Here is a 24985-nt window from a genome sequence, read left to right as displayed (position 1 = left end):
TGTGTGTCTACGGTTTGCAGTGTGTTTTCAGTACTCACTGCTGCTAACATGTATGTACTAACTTAGATGGGTTAAATGCAGTGGATAAATTCTGAGTATGGGTTACTATACTTGGCCTTCGCATGTCACTTAAAAAAAAAACTTTAATAATATACTATTGTTTACTGTGAATTCATGTTGGTTCATACTTTAGCTAATTTTAATTTATACAATTTGAAATGTTAAAAATGTATTGGTATACTACATACAAAAATTAACCTAAATGAATAAATGCTTTGTATTGTTCATTAATTATACAAATTGTAAAGTTTCATTTATCAGTTTATTTTAACATTTAGTACAACATAATATGTAATTGTTATATAAACAACTAGTCTGTAATTACACCGATTTAAGTCTCACAAACCTTAAGTACACATGACTGTAGCATTATGATTCAGGCGTGACTAAAGTATTGATGACTTGTTCTGTAGTTGAATCATGTTCAGCATCAATCACTGCTCTAGAAGATTACTTGGACTAATTGAAACTGATCATGTTTTTTGAGTGTTTTTTTTGAGTGATTCAAAACAAGCTATCTTAGCTAGCTAGGCCTTTTACCTTTTAACTTCCTGAGGGAACCCATGATTCAAATGCTAATTTTCTTTTGGATATTAACACAACGACCTGAACAGCTCAATGTGTTTTGCGCACCAATTCCCTCAAAGTAAAGCACCACATGTTCCTCCCGAAATGACTTATGTCCTTTCTTACCCTGGAGGATCCGCTGTGCATTGCAGGTGTAGGTGTCCGCATTGCGTGCAACAGCACGAGCTCCTTCCAGATGCCGGAACATGATTTCACAGCCTTGGTCATTGTTCTCCCAGACGTCCATCTCTTCGAAGGTGACTGCAGGCCTCTCCATCAAGGTGAGCAGCGGCATTAGCAGCGGGACACTGGCATTGCTCAGTGGGATTTCAGCTGGAAAGACAAGAACAAGAACTAAGTTACAGGTGACCTACTGTATAAAGGGCATTAAACATGCTTTATTGTCAAAAACTCACCACTTCCTTCATAGAGTCCTTTGTAGAATGGTTTCAAAGATTTCTCATAAATAATGGCAGTTTGTGTATATTTTCGCCGCAAGCTAGTCCACGTATGATCCAGTCTGGTGATCTGGTCATTCAAGAAAGATCACGCAGATTAAAGCTTGTTGACCGCACAAAGAGAGGGAAAAAAGTCTAGCGCAAGTCAACCGAAAGTGGAAGATAGAAGGAGCTGTTGAGTACCTGAGGCATGTCCAGTGCTTTCATTATGGAGGAAAAGGCATAAAGATCTCCCATTGAGTCTTTGAGCTCTAGAGCGACCAGAATGATCCTGTTTAGGGTGGCTGCTCGCTCCTCCAGACTTCCTGTACACCCCAGGATATCCACAGCAACTCCAATTGCCATGGTGTTATGCCTTTTTAAGAAGAACCAGCCATGCATGTTAAATGTGTGGCCTATATATGCATGTGACTGAGTTAATGTTTCTCTGAAAGAGTTGTCCTCCTTGTATATCATCAGAAATCTGCTTTATAGATCACGTGTTAACAGCATCCGTTTACCTTTCCATGAGGTCCTGCCGCAGCTGTCTCCCATGAGGAAGGGTCACCAACTCCAGCCCAGAGGTCACGCTCATTTGAGCTTTCAGCTCCTCAGAAACATCCAGGATCCTGGCAACCTGCAGCATGTACACACAGCATTTGCATCAAAGGTAGTAACATCCAGAGTCGAAAGTATTGCACAGAAGCTAATCTGTGATTGTGAAGGGTTTCTAAATTTGGGTGGATGTTCTTTCATCCATAACATTGGTCCTGTGACTGACATAATCTGCCAGTTTAGGATTTCATTCCCAAATACACAGACAACAATCTGGAGCCTCTTTCAGAAGCAGTGCGAAATGTGGAGAGTCACATGTTATAAAAGGCTTTTTAATTGGATTCATCTACATTTAGCCCTGGCTGTGTGGCACAACTGTGGTCTTGTCCTCTGGTTGGCTGGAAGAACCAGTCTTCATCCTGAATAGGCTGACTCGCATAACCAGAGCGTAATTACAGACCTGTCGGTCATGATTGAATTCATTAAGTAGGTGTGGATGACTATCCCTAATTCTGTTTTCATCTTTCTCGATTTTCTCCTTTGTTGTTGTTTCGTTTTCATTTTTTTATCCCTCTCCCTCCAAATTTTTTGAAATCGAAAGCCATCAAATAAACAATTTGTGATAGACCGTTTTGAATTTTGACATTTAAGTTGCATTACAAGCAAGCGTTTCCTAAAACAATGCATGGTTATTCCAAATGAAGGTCAAATTTGTTAACACTGGTTAATGCATTAGGTATCATGAGCTATACATTTAAAACCTTTGTAAATGTTGGTTATGTTATTTTCTACATAAACTTACACATTTTTAACGTTTCAAGTATTATGAACAAACGTAAATTAATAATGAGCAATGTGTATTTTAGTGCTATCAAATTGATTAATTGCATCTAACATAAAAGTTTGTGTTTATATAATATATGTGTGTACATATTATATATCCATATACAGTATATATATATATATATATATATATATATATATGCACACATATATTTAAACAAATAATAAGTTATTATGTTAGATGCGATTAATCACAATTAATTGATTTGACAGTACTAGTATTTTTATAAATTAACAATCTAGAGTAAAAAATGCTATTAACTTTTAATTCAGGACACCTAATGCATTAGCGAATGTTGACAGATTGAAAATAATAAATATTCATTTAGATTTTATGTTGACTTCAAAGACTCATCATTAATATTACCTGGCAGTCTGCTTTCAGGATGTGTTTGGCGATGGTCTTTGGATCCTGACTGATGAACAACTCTTTGGCTTTCTTCAGCACTGTCATCTCCAATGGTTTGTTCTCCACTGGTAGAAGCCGGAAGTTGACGTCACCAGGTTTGAATGCTGATTCAGTTTCAATCACAGGTCTTTGGAAACCTTTCTTGCCATTCTCTTCTTCATCCACATTCTCCTCGTTGTCTTCCTCACTGTCGTGTTCCAGGGCCTCAATGGCGTTATGGTAGGAGCTACGATCTAGTTTAATGCTGCTATCAATTCTCCTCAACTCCTCCTCAGTCTTTAACCTCTCCACATAGCTGTTAGCATGTGAGCCATTCATCTTTTCCCAATCCGCAGGGCTGCATGGACTCAGATCACAGTAGCTTACTTCTGGACTCGATGAGCTACCCGACTGCTGCCGTCGCTGTTTGTGGGGCTTTACCGGGGGGACTGGTGGGGCGAGGGTCTTCAGGCCCGGGGTGCAGCATACTCTCATAGCCGGAACCTTGCTGGGTTTAGGGGGCGGTTTGGGACACAGCTGGCTGTCAGATCCACGAATGGCCTGGCCAAGCTGGGTGTCGAAGGCCATTCTGCGCGGCACTGTGGGGCTCAGAGCTGGCTCACTTCCTGTTCGGAAAACTGGGGATTTGGGGCATGGCTGGAGCTCCATATGCCGAACTTGAGCCTGGGGTTTACAGCCTGAAAGCAAAGGGATTCATTCATATCCATAATATCACACATTTTTTTTTAAATTAAAATAGACAGATGGACTTTTGTGTGTAAGTTTTCTTTTGGCATTCTGCACGGCAATGCAGATTCAGCACTCTGGATTCTGACATGGACAGCAAAGCTGCGTTTTGTGCATAACCATATTTATTCCATAAATTATCTCCATCTCCACTTTCATTCTTCTCCACAAAACATTTTATTTCGCATTTCAATCCCACGTCTCATTTCACACATTTAACGATCAGTAACAGAAAGTGAATTTCAAAGGCGATATCGTCCGCTTGACTTTGAGAATCACTTTCGCTTTGGCACAAAGTGAATGTGAGAAAGATGACTGGTTTTCAGGGCTGTCAGACGTGCATATCAGTGGAGGGCTGGAGGCGTGACGGGGTATCAAGGAGGATGAGAGCTGACAGGCACTCACCGATAGGGAGGAAGCTCTCCGACTGATGGGTCTTCAGTGGCCGTCTCCTCTCCTGAACGTGGTTTAGACATGCTGGTTGACTCCCACATTTATCTTTGTTGCTGTGAAGGAGAAAGACAGGTCACTTAAAGTCTTCTCTACCAATCTTTTAGAGTAAGATGACAAAGATGACACCACTTTTAATTGAGTTTTTAAAGGTTCTGTGGTGTGATATGAATTTTTGAAAGTACAAATTCTATGCAGTCTCTGAATGAATGTGAGTTCATGCAATCTGAACAATCATTTTAATACCATTTTTAAATTGATGAGGTTGAAAGCTATTCTGACACATCGTTTCCAAAAGTTAGGACTCCCATATGCTGAATCTGCACAAATAAGTAAAACTTTCACTTATTTAATGCTTAAAATCTCTTTATATTAATGTGAAGATGTCACACACTGCAGGACTGAATAAATGAACATGAATATTTCCGCATAAATAATGCAAATGGCTTGAAAAATGCCTTTTTTACTTCCTGTTGGGGCGCTTATGAGCAAAACTGTCAAGGATTTCTAAGAGATTGCCATTAAGAAATTGAATTTGCTAATCATACCAAAAGATCCAATAATTGCTGTCAACATTATATACATTTTATTGTATAGATTTGAAAGTAGTTTGTAAAATCACAATTTTTCGGAGTAGACCCCAAATATATAATGCAAATATTATTAAATTGTATTTCTAGTACTGTTTATTTGTGATATGTTTCTTTTGTAATTCATGATGAGGGCAGTCAAACCACAGAATTTCCTTTAACCTCAAATTCTTTAAAAAGATTGAAACATAATTTAAATCACATGAGCTAAAATGGTAACACTTTACAATAAGGTTCCATTTGTTAACATTAGTTAAAATGAATCAATGATGAAAAATAATTCTAAAGTATTTAATCATAATTAATGTTAATTTCAACATCTACTTATACATGAATTAATATAATCTATTAATTATTTAATGAACCTGAGCTGACATGAACTAAAAATAAACGGTTATATTTTTATGAACTAACGTTAAGAAAGATGAATAAATATTGTAATAAATGCATTGTTAACTGTTAATGCGTTAACTAACATTTACTAAGGGGACCACTACGTAAGTATGTTTACTGTCTAGCCATGTGTTGAAAATATGAAAGAAACTAATTATTGGTCTCTTTTTTGGACAGCTAAATTACATGATTACAAATTAATTTTTTTTCCTAAATAGAGATTCTGAACAGGCTAAATCTACCAAACCGTTTGAGAACTAGAATCTATAATTAGTAAATCCTATTATGAGTCAAATTAATTAATCTCTCTTATTTCCTCACGTTTGTGATTCAAAAGCCTCCCAGAGTATTTCTTCTTGGCTGTAAAGTGTGGCATTGAATAATAGTGGAAAGGGCCATATGATTGTGTTTCTCTCACCTGAGGAGGTTCCCACGGCTGAGGGTGTGATCCTGGGTGTGTCCGTTCATGATATTCAGACTCAACCGTTTCGAAGTCAGGCTCTTTCTCTCGGAGTATCCCGCCTCTACACGTATGCATCCAACTCCATATTTCTCCTCCAGGCATCTCAGAGGCAGAGCTCTGTTGATTGGCTGAAAGATAATCGCTCCGACAACCTCAGATACCGGCTCCCGGTTGCCCACATAGTATCGCACTAACGCGGGGACACTGTCAAATCCCTCCTTCTCAAACAGGTACTGGATGCGTGAGTAGGCCTCATTCATGGCTACTACTCGTTTGTTGATTTTGAAGTGTTGAGGAGTGTTCTTCCACTGGCAGGTGAGGACATAGTTTCCCGGGCTGGACAGCGAGTCTCGGATCAGAAAGTCTCCATCACGCTGGACCAGGTTTTCAGCCACCTTCAATTCAAACACACACACACACACACAATTTTCAATGTTTTTGTGGTAGCTTTTTTCTCTCTCTTTTATATGTACTGTATTTTCCTGCCTACCGTAGTTTCAAGTATTTTGCATGTTGGATCTTGACCTAAACATTTTTAAGGTAGTGATGCTTTTCTTCTCATAAATTTTTATGTAGCTTTGTGCTTATGATATTCAGTTTAATCAGATTATGTATACATCCTCAGTAAACATTAGAGAACTAATTTTATGACAGTGATACATGGCATGACCTAGATATTTCTTGGTTTTGTGGTTCACTGGTGCATTCAAGCAGTTTAGAATGATGGACTACCTCTCCAAACTGAACGTTAGGAAGCCATTTGGAATATTAATTAATCAGTTTGTAAATCACTCAAAATCAGTGTAGAATAATTCCAGGCCATAAAGAAAGTTGCTGTTTGGATTTAAAGAGTCTATCATTGGATCATTATTGCAGTGATTTTTATGTTTCTAGCATATTATTTGTTTTGGCAACAGTTCTTCTAACCGTAATTTGACAAGATCTTGTCCAAAAATCGATTTGATGTAAAAACACCACAACATTTATTTCAATCAAGAGGTGCATCAATTTTTTGGTCATCTTTTATTGACAATGCAAGAGTCCAGCACTCTGTAAAGTCTCCTCCAGCACACCCCAAAGACTTTTGAATGAATTTAAGGTCTGAACTCTGAACTGTGCCAATTCATGAGGCTGAGCTCCCTCCCAACCATTTTTTCACAATTTGAGCTGATGCATCTTGACATTGTGATCCTGGAATATGGTCATGATGTGTTTTCCTACATGGTTGTTTAAGAAATGAAAAGCTACACACTCAATCAGTTAGGGTTAGAAGAACTGTTGCCAAACATGTAAAATGCTAGAAACGTAATAATCACAGCAATAATGATAAGACTCTTAAGCATTTGCTTATTTAAGGCCAAACAGTGACAACTTCTCTTTTTTTTGTGGCCTGGCAAAGTGTGTGTGTGCGTCCTTATTCATTATAATATATCATTATGCCTTTAGTTTATTAGTTTATATAAGATTAGATTAGTTTTATGTAAGTTTATATGTCATTGATATTACTTCCCAGAATGTGTTCATGAGGAGATCAAACACTAATAAATCAATGTTAGCATGTGTGTTTGGAGCAATGGATCAGCAGTGGCACCAGGAAAAGAGTCATTAAGTCTGATTAGAATCGCTGAGTGTTTATGACTGTTTTCATGGTTGTGCTAAACAGCTTTTCTCAGGCCTGTCTTATGGTATAAAACAGAAGCAAAAATGTTTATGGTTCACTGTACAGAAATGCACAGATAGTTATGGCTGTACATCGTGTTTGTCCAAATATGCAGAATAAACTAATTTGATTGTGGTAGTTTCACAGGTTTCTGCCAACATTGTCATCTATAATTAATAAGTCTTCATCTTTTACCATCCATCATGTTTTTTCCCCCCACAGTGATAGAACACTGCCGGGAATTTACATTTTGAAATTAACCACAGGCCATTTCACACCAATGGCGTCTCTTTCTTTTCCCTCGCCTGTAGTTTGTTTGTTTAACTTCAGCCGAGCAGGTCAGACTCGTCCCGCTGAAAGACACTGCAGCCCACATGCTGTCAGAGGGAAATGCTTGATCACAGGGTGTGTAGTGATCCAAGGACCACTCAAAAGAACAAATGAATACATGTCTACAGTCACACTGTTGATTCCTGTTAACATAGGTAGGTAATGTACTGTAAGTGTAGAGAATGAATTAACAATCAATCATCACAAACATGCATCATATTTTAGGGGGAACCTGTGATGCATGTAGTTATATTTATGAATATTTAGACAGTCTAATCCAATTATATATTTTAAAGTGTCTCCTTAAGTGGCCTCTTTTTCCTAAATATCCATCTTTATTATATATATATATATACATTTTATTAACATATAATTTTTTTCTACGCATGAACCTGATAAATTGTATTCTAAGGTCATTTATAAGGTGTGTTGAACCATGATGAATGAGAAGGATCCATTGTGACTGGTATATTTGTGGTGTAAGCAGCAGTAGCCTGATTTTGGATGCTGGTAGTTCTGATCATATGATGCCGTTAAATAAATACACCTCAGGTCAAATAGCAGTCATGATTCATCACTATATTAACCACTCTGCTCTGCAACAATTGTTGATGGATGAGTTGTCAGTTTCAGGGACATATCCTGCAAAGGTGCATGGGAAAGAGGAGCCAGGGTACATGGTTTTCCTACGAGCGGATCTGTAGCTGTCAGCACTGGGATGTCTGTCGCAATGAGAAACTGTTGATGGCTGTTTTTGAATATAGCTTTGTGTAAATGAACTGTCCAAAATACAGTGTTTAAAAGGATAGTTCACCTAAAAAGTCTGTCTTCAATTGTTCCAAACTGTATGAGTTTCTTTCTTCTGTTGAACACAAAAGAAGATATTTTAAAGAATCTTGGTAATCAAATATTTGACGGCACCCATTAACTTCCATAGTATTTTTTTCCCTACTATGGAAGTCAATGGGTGCCGTGAACTGTTTGATTACCAACATTCTTCAAAATATCTTCTTTTGTGTTCAACAGAAGAAAGAAACTCATACAGGGTTGGAAAAACTTGAGTGTGAGTAAATGACAAAATTGAACTGTCCCTTTAAGCACTGTGAAATGTACTTCATTATTGGTAGGTTTGTTGTTTGTCAAGTTGATCTAAGGTCTTGTCTGACTACTTAGCTGACTACACTCTAGCATACAGTCCCGACTCCAGATTTTGTGTTTTGTTTCAATGAAATCTTTTGTTTTCCTTGATCTTGGGCAAGTCTGGGTGTGAATGTGGCTTTTCCTGTTCTGTTCCGTGTTGTGTTTGGCACCGTTAAACCAGTTAAAAAACAAGTATTGATCAACCAGCTATACTACTGAGGACAATTGACTCTCTGCTCCATATTTGTCAAAGCATTTCACAATTTTAGACAAGTTAGAAGCATACATTTTGAGTGTATATTTGCATATATGCCTTAAATATATCTGTTTAAAGGGATTTTTCGTACTTCCACCATCTAATCATCAATATGCAATTTCACAAGTAAAATTGCACGTAAAGGTTAAAGGTCAGACACTATTTATAGGTTATTATTTTGCACAACATGCCTATCAGGTAACTATGTATCTACATGTTTCATCATTTTTGACCTTAGCAAGAGCATTATAATAAGTACAGTAACTAAAAGTGCAAAATAGTAGGATTAAGAACATCTAATGCAAGTCATATCCTCAGTGTATTTCTTACCTTAATCAAGTCTTTCTCTAAGCTCTAGCTGGAGCAAACATGGCCACATGTCTTTATTTCATTATCTTTTTATACAAAGAAAGTGAATGTTTGAGTGCCAGCTACAGGCATGACTTCAGTGTGACTTCAGCTATGCTTTTGACAGCAGAAAGATCATCGCTGTCTGCCAGATTCAACTTCCGAACAATATTTCAGACATTGTAACTGTACATGTATATATATTAAATCACAGAAACGGAGTAGCCACAGAGAGCCTCATAAAACAAACATTATCCGATAATGATCACCCACCCGTCTCCCTCCTCTTAAAGCTGTACCTGTCTAGGGATGGCTCCATGATACCAGGCATGGCTCCGTGGTTCCTCACTGCTTAGTTTCAGTTCTTCCTCTAATTCTCTTCGAAGCTTCTCCGGTGGTCCATCCATGATGTACTTGTCCCTTGAAAACTGCACATAGATGGGAACAGAAGAGTATGTTAGAGCCATGGTGGCCCTACCGTAGATGGTATGTTTGTCTCTATGATTTAAGTATATGGTGTTAGTCTTTTATTCGTATCCACTCTTTTTTCCCTTTTTTTTTACCCCCTCCCTACTTTTTGCTATGTGACTCAGTATCTGATTGGTTGATGGATCCCTTGCTTCCTGTGCTGATCTGTTTACTGTGACGCCCAAGTCCCTCCCTCTTCCTGTCTGTCTCCGCCTCCAGAATCCGCAGGGCATACCGTACCTTTACCTGAACACACGAACACACACCCACTGCTCTGAATCATCATGAACTTTTCAGGTTCGTTGGAAAGCTGTGGATTTCACAATTTAGGAATTTGAGAATAGTTCTTTTCACTAAACTGCTTAAAAGTAATTACTTTAGAGTTTAGGTACACAAATAGACTGATTAGTCATTTTCTGTGAAACATGAGCTTTGATTCGAACTAATAGATTGCACTAATGACATAAATCTACTTACTTGGTAAAGCATAGTTCATTATCTTTCCAGTCAATGTCGTTTCATTCTTACTTTCACTGTCTCAATAACATAACTCAGTCATGTGACCTGATTGTAATAGAATTTAAAAACAATTGGCACAAATAGCACTTTATACTCTCATGTGTTTCAACATTGATTCCTAGCTAAGCACTGACAACATACACTGATTATGCAATATTAATACTCCATTGTGTCTTAACAAACATCACATGCCACTGTTGTTTATCAACAAAGTATGAGCTGTATTAATACTCTCCTGTGACAAAAATTACTGCCTGTGTTTGGAATGGTATATCAGTGTACTGCACATCGAATGTATTATGAACGAACATTAACAATGAATGAATATTAGTATATTTATAAATTATGTCATATAACCTATATTACTATATTAATAAAAGCTGAAGAACATCCATTTTTAGTTTATGAAACCTAATGGGTTAATGTTAACAAATTATTTTTAAACGGTATAGATAATTTCCTTGCAGGATACGTTGCATTAACAGGACAAGTAGTATAGAGTAGTAGTAGTTTTATTGGGTTAAGGGCAGTGAAGCATCCGTGAATAATCTGACATAATTATTTGGAAATGTCAATTGAGCAAGCAATTGGAAGTTAACAGGAAGTCATGATGTCATATCCAAAGTACCAAAGTATATATATATGTATATATATATGTAAATATATATATGTATGTATGTATGTATGTATGTATGTATGTATGTGTGTGTATGTGTATGTGTATGTGTATGTGTATGTGTATGTGTATGTGTGTGTGTGTGTGTGTGTGTGTGTGTGTGTGTGTGTGTGTGTGTGTGTGTGTGTGTGTGTGTGTGTGTGTGTGTACATATAGTTTTTTTTTGAGAAATGAAGACTTTTATTCAGCTAGGATGCATTAAAATGAGTGACTGTTAAGACTTCAGAAAAAATCTATTTTAACCTATCAAGCAGGGTGCCCCGCACAATGCAAAGCAAATTCCTTAAAACACGGTCAAAAAACAACAAGGGCACTGTAAATAAATGAATAAATAATTTTATAATTTATCTTTCTATGTATGTTTATGTTAAAGCAATCGAAAGCATATTAGAATGTTAGATTTCTGAAGGACCATGTGACACTGAAGACTGGAAAAAATTTTGATTTGCAAATACATTAATAAATTACATTTTAAAATATGAACATATAAAACAGAATTTTTTAATTGTAATAATATTACACAATATTACTTTGTTATTTTTGATTAAATAAATGCGGACTTGGTGAGCATAAGATACTTCTTTCAAAAGCATTTAAAAATTTTAAACATCGAAAGTGTACTTTGCTTGTCAACCATAAGCAGTCTACTTAAGGCTATTATTTGAGCAAATAATTTATTATTATTATTATGTATATGCATATAAAGATTCCGTGTTTCTAAGATAATTTTGTGGTGTGCCAAACACTCTTTAACATGGTAAAATTACTATAATGGTTTATTGCTTTATTGAATGTGAATGGGTGAATTGCATTCTGCACTTGTGTTACAGCTTATAGACAAGAGGCTGTTACATATTTCAGAAAGGGGATTTCAAGCGTATTCTTGTTTCCTTTTTGTTTAAGTGCTTGGAATGGCAGCTATGTGTGGTACCCAACCTCAGAGACCCAAAGTGGTAGCTTTGTGCTGTAGCTGGTAGTTGTGTGCAGTGGGTACTCAAGCACAGCACTGCTGCGTAACCCCGAGCTAAATCTGTGTGCAAGGAGGAAAAGTCCCTGTTCAATTTTGTAGTTGTGGTCTATGGAGTAATATGTCAAATGAAACCAATGTAAGGGCAAAGGTAATTAAAATCGATGAGTAACTGTCTGTGTGTGCGTGCTCAGTAGTGGAAACTGTTTGACAGATTTAATGAAATCGATTGCATCACTCAAACATGGACCCAGAGCCAGATGATGTTGTTGTGTATTTTATTAAGTCCTATTTTAATTTGTCACTGTAGCTTTGCATGGCTTTTTGTGGCTTGATGAATGACTCATTTGGGTTTTCTTAAACCTGCCAAGATATCGGATTATGGCTGAGAACCCTGGTGGTGTACAGTGACATTTTTTTAAGCTGTCAAAAGGAAACTAGAGCCTAGTGTACTACTGAGGACTTTTGCATAATTGCGCCGTGTTTATAATATTATTATACATCTAAGATATTTATCAAGGCATGCAAACAACATTATTGTGTGTATTACCATATAAAGTGTAAACGTGTAGTAGTATGTGGAAATGTAATTTTCATCAAGTAAAAACTCAATATACATTTCATGTTTTTCCAGGGCTGACAGCAGCAGACAAGCTACATCCGTTTTCTGTGATGTTGATAAGATGCTTAGCTGTCAGTTTCTCTCTCTGTCTGTCCATTGACCCATAGCCCAAGCAGTGTTCTCTCTGTCAGGCAGTTATTAGGATCTAACTGACCACAATCTGTCACTGTGGTCCACCACAAACCACTGCACACAGGCCTGGATATGGTATGGTACCATATGATGGTATATGATCGTTCTAAATTATTAGTTTTTTTTTAACTTAATATTTTATATGTAAGGTTTAGAATAGCCTTTTGGTTTAGATATTTTCAAATTACCTTAATCTTTGAGTTATTTGAACAAATCCACTAATATGTTTTGATGGTTTTATGGATGATAGTCAACAAAAGATAGCTGGAAAAGATACTGTATCAATTCTACAATAAGATCTCTTAATTCTGGTCTTTGAGTAAGCGATTTGTGTTGGAAAACCTCTCACGCACACAAACATATGGCAGAGTCTTATTACTTCCTTATTTGAGAGGTTGGTGGATAATCCTGTCGGATTGATCCGCATGTCAACTCGTCACTGATCATTCGATCGTTTTCAGAGGACTGAAAGACACTTTTTAGACGGTCAGGATGTAATAAAACTGCTGAATTAAAGACTGTGCATTTCTTTGAAAGCAAACTATTAAAATATATTTTAGCAACTCTTTGCTTATTAAACCAAATATATTCAAGTCATGCCACGCAATGGACAGTTTTTTCCTTTAAATGGAGAAGCTTCAAAGATCCTTACTATGTATAGAGTCTGACAAACCCAGGCCACAGCGAGGACTGAAATACACTCTGATGCCTCTGGTATTGTAGTGAGGGACGAGCGTTACACCCACTTCATTTAGACAACAGCGATCCAAGCCAACACCCCGCAAGCCACAAATTACAGTGACCAGACGATACATAGTTTTACCCTGACTGGGAAAATCATCCAAAGCACTTGTTTGTGCTCAGTGTCTTTCAACTGTATTACACAATACAGTGACTTAAACAAACAACTGAAATCGAACTTTTAGTAAAAACATATGAGCATGAGATTTACCGGGTTGTGCTGAATGCTAATATTTGATGTTCATGTTTTCAGTTTTATGACTGCTTTGTGATTGCATGCCAGCTGAGGTGGTGTTGATCTGGCACGGCCGTCACATTCATTCAGCGCTACGACATCGTGGATCCATTTAGAGGTGCGTTGAGGCTATAAATGTTTAAAAATAGCCAAAGCTCAATTGCTCGAGCAGCTCGATAGCACCATGACGAATAATCCCTCCATCAAACTGCAGTGCAGATATATTTGTACATCAGATCAATCACCTCTGCTTTTAGTTGTTGCCATTTATATATTTTAAATTTTATCTTCACACATATGAGGGGCTGATTGCTAAGGTTCTTTTTTTAAATAGTGGCATGCTTTTTGAACGTGAATCATAATGGAACATTTGGATGTATTGAATGAGGGTTCAAAGGTCTCATTGGGTAAGTGCAGAGCACAGGTTAGATATCGACAGCAGAATGGGTCACATAATGACATATATGAGACACTTTGCAGTATTAAAAATGCTCTGTAGTAGTTTGTAAGACATCATAAGCATAACTTATTAACCAAGCGCACATTAGATCATATTGGCACATGTCAGAACAGACTGTGCTCATGGTTTTTCCGGACTAAGATGATGAGCTCAAAGGCTGAATTTGATCTGGAAAGCCACTTCTCGATAATTGTTATGGATGAGATGACATTCCCCTGTTAATTCCCGAACATCTAATCCTCTTTAGTTTGCTCCACAAGTGGCCGTTCAGCAGCTTAGTGAGTGAACGGTTAAAAATCCATGTTTGATTTGTAAATTGTGCAGATTATGGCAAAGTGCATGGCTAAAAATGGAGATCATGTACATGTGTTCAGACTGACTTGTTGTGATGGAAACCAGCAGGCCCAGTAATCCAATGGCAGATAGTTAGTCATTCTCATGACTAATGATTTGAGATTTGAACAGACATGAGTAATACCTTTAATGTTGTGGCTTGTTGAAAAGGACTAATACTTTTCTAAGCGATCTGACTTACAATAGGTGGACATTAAAAGAGGGAAAAAAGGGAAGGGAAGGTTTTATACTTCCATAGTATATTTCATGAACTTCATCCAGGTTTAGAACAACTTGAGGGGGAGTAAATGATGACAGAATTTTCATTTAATTTAAGTTTCATTTAACTATCCCTTTAAGAAAACGGGTATCATATCGCACGGGATAACTATAGGGCTTTAGTCATCCTTAGATACTAGAATAGCATAGCGACTACAGTAGTAACCACCCAGAACATCATAGAAGCCACATAGCAATGTGCTAATATGAACATGAAGACCTTGGCACCACAAAGCAATGCATTAGAAACCCTTCTCTCATTGTGGTGGCGACTTTATATGGGTAAGCATCACACATCTTAACATAAAATGTAGAAATCTTGTTATTTCCTGCTGATTCCTGTGGGGGCTTGAAGGATGGAGACCCTCTGTCTCAACCCTGTAGGCTGAGATTCCCAAGGGTTTCACGGGGTCATTAGTGGCCTCTTATGTGCAGGACAATCGACCTGGTCTGGGCTTTGGTGTTGGGTCACACCCTTCCTGAGCCAGAGTAAACAAAAAGGGCCATCAGAGTGTCACATCAGTCTCCAAGGACTCTAAAATCAGGACCTCTTCCTCTCTTATCTCACCCCCATCACATTGTCCATTTAGAGGGTCCCTGGGGTGTCTGCCATGTTTATGTGTTCCTGGACAGGGCAGCATACATTTCAGTGGGAAGAACTGGGGATGTGACAGATGCTCATGAAAGATGTATTGTCCTTTTGAAGTTATTTAAAATAAACATTTTGTTAATGCAGTTTCGATGTCTTGAAGTATGAATGCAGTCCTCATAAAATGAATGGGAATCAGCATGAAATTGGCTAAACAATATTATACTAAACATTTGTTTTTTAATTTAGTGTGTGTATACATTGTCATTATTATTTACATATTTGTTGTATTTATTACTGTATTAAATTGATATCTGATTCAACATTGATGTATTTATCATCTAAATCAGTTTTTTACTTGACAATACTATGAATATTCTCACACCAATTTCTATATTTATTTTTTGTTCCATAGTGTGTGTGTGTGTGTTATATACTTATTATACAATAATATATTATTGTATAATATTTGAGTGTAAATCAATACATTTACCCCCCCCCCCCCCCCCCCCCCCCCCTCTCTCTCTTGGTCTCCTTCTCATTTAATCACATTCTCTCCATATCAATCTGTGATCCCCAGCCCCCTCATTCCATTCCAGTTTTGTCCCAATCAGCGTGGCCCAGCCCTGGCTTTGTAAGGAGGGCAGAGGGGGAGATTAGGGCCTGGGGCAGCTGTGCTGGATCACTTTGAACATGGCCTCTTTTTAATGTTTCCTTGAGCGTGCTCAATTTGTTGTACAGCAAAAAGGGGAAAAGATGGAAAATTAGGGGACACGCTTGTCCTGGGGACTCAGAATTGCTGAAAGCCATCCTGTTAGAAAAGAAAGTCTTGAGCTTGGAAAATGCCTTTAAGTCCTATGGAATGCTCGAGGAAGGTAGAATTAGAGACAAAAAATATGTTTCAATTAAAAGTTATTGTTCATGTTCTTGCTCTGCTTGTGAATGATTCAGTACACATTATTAAAAGAAAAACATTTTAAATGTAATTTTTCATCAAAATGTAAGAGCTTGCTCTGACTCAAAAATATCTTTCATGTTCTGCTTCAAACACATGTGCCAGTGGTGTTTCAGGAAGGTATTGTCCTCCACAGTTGACTACTCGCAGATTTTGCTCTGTTCTGATATGTAATACCCATTTTTCAATGGATAAAATCATCAATTGTTTTTCCCCCCTTTTTTATGCAGTCCAGACTTGAGAGTGAATGAAATATTTAATTTTTTTTCCTGATCCAAAAACATATTCTTTTGTTTAGTACTGACAGGAGATGAAACTTTTGGCCAGGCTGTGTCAGCACCTCTCCAGCAGCCTGTCAATCAGAGAGACTTCCCGCTGTCCCACTGCTCTGCTGAGCTTCTATTTCTGCCACAGCCATGATGCTTCTGCTGTGTTACACTGTCAGTGTGTGGGGGAACCGCTCTTGCATGTCTAATGTGTGGGAAGTGTTAGAGAAAAATTTCAGTTAATTTGTCTGGGTGTTCCAAAAATGATTCACTGATTCGTTTTAGTCATCACTCAAATGCATTCTCAAAAGTATGTGCCTCATTTAACGTTAGTTAAATACTGCCGTTATAACAATATTTTCAATGAAAGGTGCAGTATGTTATTCCTCAAAGTCGTTCCTGAACATTGTTGATATTTGAAATCAACCCAAACAAACACACCCCTCTCTTCATTGCTCCACCTCTGAAGCTCACCCTCCAATCCTAACCACCCTGCAGTCGGTCTCAAACCATGATCGTGGCATGCTAGGCTGGTGCACTGACAAGGACACTAAACAGTAAACACTGCATTCCCTAGAAGTCATTAGCCTGCACAGCTCTCACTAGCTGGCCTCTGTTACACACGCAATGCAAGAGTGGATGTCTATCATAGCAGAAGCGCAGTACAATAATGCTTCACGAGAAATAAAGTGAAGATGATGACCAAACAACAAGGAAGCACAAAAAATTAACATACACATAATTAATCTGGTTTTGATACCAACCGTTTCTGCCCTTTAAAGGTGGAACCAAATGCAGGGATCTTGTGTTTCAGAGGTGAACTATACTTTTAACTTGACAGCATCTTAAAAGTGCTTGTTGAATGCTCAAAAAACACAAGATATAAAGTTTTAGTCCAAAACAAAGTTAAATGTGCACTTGGGGTCTTGTAGACATACAATGGCCACAGCTTGCGTGTGGCCTTTAAAGACAAAAGGCATTGGGTGTCCCATTTGTCATTTTAGGTTTCAGAAGGGTGCTCCTTTTGACGCGGAACTATAAATCAGCCTTTAGGGTTCCATTAGGGACAGGGCCTTAGACTCATGAACACTACATGAAATTGTTTCAACCACATAATCATTAAAAAGAATGATTAATTCAACATTCATTGGAGTCTATGTCAGGGGTTAATCTACGCCTCTACTAAACAAGTAAGCCTGTTTATTTAAGGCAGACTTGTCACGGTTTAGGTTTCAGCCCTCTACAGGGTGGAAGAGATTCACAGCTGTACTGTAGTGTACAGTCCACACCACCCTCCTTCCCACAGCTGTCCCTCACACTGACCAAAGTAAAGCCCCAAGTTGTTTTCACCACATTTACTTAGAAATCATTCGCTGCCAGATGAAGCCTTCTATGATCAAGGAGGTTCTGTGAGAAATTTCCTTTCGAAAGAAAGAATCCATACAAGAAGCACCAACACTGCCCTCTCTGTCCCTCTAACTCCCACTGACCCCCAACACCATTGAAAAGACCGGAAGTCTCCATGACAACCTAGCACTATTTTTAGAAACAAGCCCAAAAAATGTGGACCAGACCCGAATGTTTTCAACAGACGTTCAAACCCTGAGAGCGAGGGTCTGCTGAGTTGGCTGGCCAGAGCTGAGAAATAACAAACATGCTGCTATTTTTGGTCAATTCAGCCTTAGAATTTGAAAATATAGACTGTTTCGATAAACATGCCAGGAATCTGGCATCAGTCTTCATGCAAATTACATTTATGCATTTGGCTGACACATCATCACACAACTTGCATTACGTTCAAGCTACACATCTTTTCGTCCATGCATTCCCTGGGAATCGAAACCCACGACCTTGGTGTTGCTAGCGCCATGCTCTACTGGTTCAGCAACAGGAATACTGCTATTAAATGCAAGACTATTGAATAAGCCCCTTGACATTCTTGATCTATGAATATCTGCTTGCATTCTGAAGTATATCAGAAATAGAATAAGTTTGGAAATGAGAAAAAAATTCCAGATTTTTTAGTTTGTTCCAGATTCTCCTGATATGCACTGCTTTATTGTAGGCTTTGATGGACCATAGATCTTCATGTGCCAGCAAGGGAGAACCGATTAGCCACATCTGTGGAGACTGACAGAAATATTTCAATCCACTCAATAAACTCAGAAAATGTAATGCATTTCATCATGTTGGCCAAAACCCCCTGTAGTCTCGGTGTAATGTAACTCTTTGAACATTCTCGCCATTGATAAACCAAACATTTCGAATAGTCGTATGACCTGCAGACTGCTCTGTTTCATTCCTACATCGGTTCCATATGTACCTGTAACAGCTACACGCAGGCCCACCTATTTTATATCGCCCCATAAATTCCCTCAACCCGACCTGGGCAGCTCTCTTTCCTTATCACATGACACATTAGATGAGTGAACAAAACCACACACGTTCACACTTACGATCCATTTGCAAGCCGCCACAGAGATAAAAGATTTCAATCAATACGGGTTAAATGCTTTTGAAGACAAGGAGGAGGGTGTGCAACTAAACAATTACAAGTGAATGGGAAGAAACACACACACACTCGCGAGTGAGCATGTGTGTCTGACGCCTTCACTTACTATAATGAAAAAAGCCATATACTGAAGAGCCCAGACCAAAGACTGCCACAATAAAACTACACACAGACCTGCTTTTTATTCACGTCTCTAGGCTATCGTTTTTTTAATTGATCTAAATTTCTCTACTTTTTGAATCTGTCTTTCTGTAATGCTATAGTACATCTATGTATTTGCAATATTCCACACTTTATATGTAAATCCTTTATATTTTACTGTTAGTTTACATAAATTGTTACATATATAATGTACTGTACATCAACAGTAAAATATAAAGTTGTTAAAATATAAAGAGTAAAATATAGTATATATAAATATATAATAAATATTACACATGAATAAGATGCTACTAAAAATGCATAAATTGACATGCAAATTTATACAGATGTAGTTTTAGGAAGCTTTCACTCACCTTGGCTCCAATAACGGAGCTTTTCTGATAGAAACAGCACAAAGCTGCCGTGATGGTCCTTAAAATATTGCATCTCTCCGACATCTCTCTTGTTTCAGTGCAACTCATCAGTGGAAACACTGTCACGCGCTTTAATCTCCAAAATTCACTGTTTAATACCCCCCATGAATGAGAGCATGTTAGCTGCCCAGTGACTGTCTGTGAACTCTCTCAGCGCGAGTGTGTGTATGTGTGTGTGTTTGTGCGCTCAGCAGGGCATATGCTGCTCCATGCTGTTGCTCTCACCCCCGGGCAGCCCATGTAAGGAGCCGTGCTAAACTCCATGTGATTCGACTCTTCAGCCTATCAGAACTCAGTCATCTGCAGGAGCACCACACAGCCAGCCTCTAAACCAACCCACTTTTCCTCAAATCCTCGAACAGCTTGCCAAAAAATAGATGAACAGGGAAAGGGATGGAATGAGGTACTCTGATTTGGGATGTAATATTTTTTTTAAATATTACATTTTTACCACATCAGCCACCCTGCTCTCTAGATATCAACATCAGTCATTTAAAAAGTCTCACTGGTTGGCCACTAATGCTAATAAAATCAATCATATTCATTTATATAAAAATAGATTTCTTACATTTTGACTGATCTTCAATAATGAGCAGGTATGTGTAGACCTTTTCTCATTTTCTACACTGATTTGGGGAGAAAATTGTGAGTTAAACATGGTCAAATATGTTAAGGGCTGAATGCATATTCAATTTAGCCAAAATACTATTTATAATAAACAAACACTGAATTTGACAGAAATCTGGAGCATTGTGTATGCTCAGTTTCTATATGGGCCTGGTTAGCAGGGTTTACAAATAGGAAAATTATCACTTTATACCAAAACAGAGACACTGACACACATTGCAATTAACGAGAACATGCTGAGAGACAATCTGATATTAAGCAGTTCAATGACATGAAAAAGCATTGCTTATCACTAATGATATTTGAAGTTAATCTTTCCAGACAAGAGAGAGCATCTCCTGTGGAGGACCTTCAGAAGCGTTTTTCCAGGCAGACGAGGACAGTGGTGATCCTGTGTGACAAGTCTGCACCGAGGGACCAGGGCTGTGTCTTTTAGTATCAGCACAACATCACTCTAAACTCCAGTGGGGTTTCAGTAACAGCAGGGGGTTAATATAAAAGAGCATTCCCCTAGCAGGTAGGCTCTCTTACCCAGCTGGGACTATCCTGACCCTGCGAAGAGAGTCCGGTTGAGCCTGAGGGATCCCAGACGGCCAAATTCACTCACTTTTCCCACTGGGGTTTAAATAACAAGACTACCCTGTCTCTTAGTCACACGCAAATAGCACTTAGAGTTATTGCGGCTACTAGTTGGCTAACTAGAGGGGCTTTTGTTGATGGGCTAGCGGAGGCTTTCTCTTGATTAGCCTGTTTGTTAACAGCATTATGAGTTCTGTCATTTTCAGGGAACGGAACCCCCACCCCATACAAAAGGCTCATGGAGTAAAAGAGGCGTTTGGAAAGAGAATTCATGTTTTCCAGACCATTTCACCCGACTGAACAAGAGCTCACAGTGTGTTTGTGAGGTGAGTCTGTGTATATGTTATTTGCACCGTCTAAAATTGTGTGACTATTTAGTGAAAGGGCAAACCTGCATAACAGGCTCTCTGTATGGCATCACCCATTCAAAAGTGATTCCATAATCATTTCAACAGTTTTGTGGAGTCTGCTGACAGTTACAGTGGGGTTCTAATGTCCACTAGTAAAAATGCTTTTTTCCCTTTTTAAAAATAAATAAATTATTTTATCAGAATAACAGGTTGAGTGAAAATTTAAATAGACTTTTTAATTTAATTAAAAATTAAATCCTTTCCGAATGTTTATTTGTTTTGTTTCACTTTTGCTTTAATGGCAGCAACATTCAAGCTGCGTGAACACCACATGTTTGTGTAAAAGCTGATGATCATTTTCTTCAGCATGATTTGAGCATCTTGTGCTTCATTTGAAGCAAGAACATTTGACTCATCATTTTAACAATATTTTACTTTTTATTTCCATGGATTTTGAATCACTGATTTTCACTGTGGACTTTTGAATTTCATTGTGTATTTTTCAAAATTCAGAAAAATTAAACTATTTTCAGTTCATCATTAGTGATGGAAACAGTAAAGTATGCTGTTTGTTCTATTTTCCAGGAACATTTTTGGTTGCAAACAGTTGGATGTATATCAAATGAGATTTGTTATGTTTCTCCCAGATTGCTCTTAAGGGGGAAACAAAGACATTATGACTGGCTAGCACCCTCGGACCAACACTGGAATGTTCTCCCTGAGCGTGAGCTCCTAAAATACCTAATTACACTCAATAAAATCACCAAGGCCCTGCAAGCAAATCTGCTTTTCCACAGTCTGCTAAAGAGAGGAGTCAGTGTGATTTTTTTGTACATGAGTGCAAAAAATAAACCTTAAATACATGTCTAATCTTACTTCATCATAGCGTAGTTCAGGCAAAAAAATAAAAGAAATAATTGGCAGTAAAAAAATAAAACAAATATTAGAAAATGTAAGATCAAATTGTATGTGAGGAACTTGAGAGACAGATTCTATAATATTAAAATTTTATTTCATTTGTATTGTGTTGTATTACATTTATTATTGTATATTTTAATAATAACTTATTACTTTATGCTGCAGAAACTGTGATTGGAATCTTTTTCACTCAAATCAATAGACTTTTGCTGTCTCAAAAGATTTTTGAGGCTCTTAGTAAATTGTGACGTGACATGTCAATGAAAACTACCTGTGATCTTATTTTAGAGTGTGTTGCAGGTCGCATATATGAACACTAGGGGGAGTTGTGCCTCTGTGCAGCGGTAATAATCACTGCTAATTTTAGTGGCTGCTGTTAAACAGATGGCTTTCCTCATAGTTCTCCATGGAGATCCACACTAATATTCAGGTAAACCTCTAGATGCACTGATGATCTTTCTCTTTGTTTAGTTTGGCACCTGAAGGATATGACATTTTATCTCTGCAATATGGACTATAATGTTCATTCACATTTTGCTTTGACTCAATAATGTATGGTTTTATCAGTCTTGTTCCAAGTTCATAGTCGTGTAAATATCAAGTGCAATCCTCCACCCTGAGGCCGTGAACTTGATCAACATTCATCAATACCAGTCAAGTGATTCCTCTACAACAATCTAAAGTGTATCCTGAGGTAAAGATCTAAAAATACTGCCTTTAATATCACCGCATTAAGATCTGGAACTCAAGCCAAAACATTATATTATAAAAACTGGAGGCTTTAACTGCAGGGAGTGTGCCACATGCTATTTCATTTTTATTTAGATTTAATGAAAAACCTGGATATACGGTTAGATTACGCAGAGGAAAGCAAAAAAAAATAAAAAAAATAAGGCATAGCTTTTGTTAGGTTTAATCTGCTGAGTTGTTTACAAAAACTTGTACACTTTATTTTAACTTTCTTTAAGGGATAGTACACCCAAAAATGACAATTATCCCATAATTTACTAACCCTTAAGCCATCCTAGGTGTATATGACTTTCTTCTTTCAGTGGAACTCAATCAGAGTTATAGTAAGAAAAATATCCATATTTATAACTTTTTAAACTATAATGACTGGCTTCCGATAACAGATGTAGTAGGAGTAGCATAAGCTTAGGTGAGAGTAGACGCCTCTCGTGGTCCAAACAGGGCTGGGCAACAAACTCAAGCTCCTCCAACATTTCTCTTTAAAAATTCTCGTTTTAGACTTCTAATTCATGACCGGTGTTTTGTTTTGCTCTATCCTCTGCGCTTCCTCGTTGTCATTACGTCATGCGTCGGGTCAGAGGTCACGCTTCCGCTGGAACTAGGCTCGAGTACGGCTGTTACCGGAAGCCAGTGATTATAGGTTATAAAGTTATAAATGGGCCATTCTCCAGAATTGTTTCAAACTGCTGTCTGACAACCAAAAAACACATTTATAAAGCATTTAAGTATTCAAATTTTAGATGTTTACTAAGATCCTTCTATTATCTATTGAATCCCACAATAATATTTAAAATATAAGTAAGCCTTTTATTGGGTACTTTCAATTGGGAGGTGGCTGTCCGGGACCCTAACCCCTAAATTTCAACTTGTGAAAATGATAATGAAATATTTTTTTATTTTTTTTCCGTTGTTGTTTTTAAAAATATATTTTTGATTTCTTTTAAAAAGTAAAGTTAAAAAAAAACAAACATTTATTTAATATTTTATTGTTAAATCATGAAACTTTACGTAAAAAAAGGTGTCCCGCATTTTCATGTCACAACCAAAACAGTGTGTGTTTTAGTCCAATGGCTGAAACTGATTTTAAACACACACCTACATTTTTGATCAGGAAAAATGTAGGTGTCTTGTGCCTCTTTCATTATAGATAGGTACCATTGTTTTGAGGGAAATGTGTTCAAAAGTCTGAAAATCTGTGTGTAACTTTAAGGGACGTCACTACCAAACACCTTTTTTCTGCAATTAAGCAAAAAATTTTGGGTGTAATTCCATAAAATCTATTTTTTATGTGTGTACAACTGTTCAGAACTGTGCTAGGAACCATGTGCTGGCTATCATCTTTGAACTAGGTTTTAAAAGTATCTTAAATTGTCACTACTGAAACAGTCACTACCGAAACATTTGGTGAAGTTTCGGTTGTGACATCATGTTTTTTTTGTGTGTTATTTGATAAAAGTTAATTTTTGTGTGTGTACAACTGTTCAGAACTGTGGTAACCATGTGCTGGTTATCATCTTTGAACTAGGCTCAAAAGTATCTTAAATTGTCACTACCGAAAAATGTCATCATTGTTTTGGTAGTGACAAAAGGGAACACATAATTATTTATTTGGGGGAAATAAACACATTTTTTGTACAGTTATGCAAATCATTGGTATCTTAGTATGAGAGTTAAAATTCTGTAATGTGATGTGGTCGCTACCAAAACATTACTGTCACTACAGAAAAATGTGCCGTCACGACCGAAACATGGATGTTTTGTCTAAAATAAAGTATACTGAATTATCAACTAAGATGTTATTATTTGGTTCAATGTATATTCAAAATAATTAATCCTTAACTTTAAAATCAGTATGACTATCTCAATGCCTTTTACAAAGAAAGATTGTTCTCAAAATACAACAAATCTTATAAATTACACTTGAAATATTGTTAAAATTGTATTTGTTATTGATTTACCTGTGAAAACTCTTTTTTTTTTTTTTTTAAATAGCAAAACATATATTTACAAGGTAGATGTAAACAAAATATCAATAGGTCAATATAGGCCTTCTTACTAAATTATTTATTATTGTGTTTCGGTAGAGACAAATTTGGGGAGAGGAAAAATATTCCCAAACTTTCTGAAAATACAATATGATAATTAACTGCACAATTACTAGAAATGTGTACCTTGGATATTACACAATTTGCATACATACATAAA

General features: G+C 37.3%; 1 protein-coding gene across 6 annotated transcripts in view; it reads right to left on the bottom strand.

Annotated features, from left to right (window-relative positions):
• Nucleotides 1-24985, bottom strand: part of bcar3 (BCAR3 adaptor protein, NSP family member) — a 77848-nt gene that overhangs the window by 1430 nt on the left and 51433 nt on the right. For 5 of the 6 annotated variants that reach the window (XM_077222752.1, XM_077222751.1, XM_077222753.1 and 2 more), the window contains 8 exons: nt 9527-9655; nt 5449-5888; nt 4003-4103; nt 2830-3548; nt 1586-1701; nt 1269-1440; nt 1044-1155; nt 754-960 (listed from right to left, as the gene is read on the bottom strand). In XM_077222752.1, coding sequence (XP_077078867.1) covers nt 754-960; nt 1044-1155; nt 1269-1440; nt 1586-1701; nt 2830-3548; nt 4003-4103; nt 5449-5888; nt 9527-9655 — 1996 coding nt within the window. Of the gene's footprint in view, nt 1-753; nt 961-1043; nt 1156-1268; nt 1441-1585; nt 1702-2829; nt 3549-4002; nt 4104-5448; nt 5889-9526; nt 9656-19496; nt 19795-24985 lie in introns of those variants that run through there. The other variant, XM_077222756.1, reaches the window with a different exon arrangement.

This window comes from Siphateles boraxobius, unplaced genomic scaffold (genome assembly GCF_051911475.1).
Source record: "Siphateles boraxobius isolate OS27281-9 unplaced genomic scaffold, OSU_SipBor_1 9, whole genome shotgun sequence".
NCBI lineage: Eukaryota > Metazoa > Chordata > Actinopteri > Cypriniformes > Leuciscidae > Siphateles > Siphateles boraxobius.
This window is presented reverse-complemented; position numbering and strand designations above follow the sequence as displayed.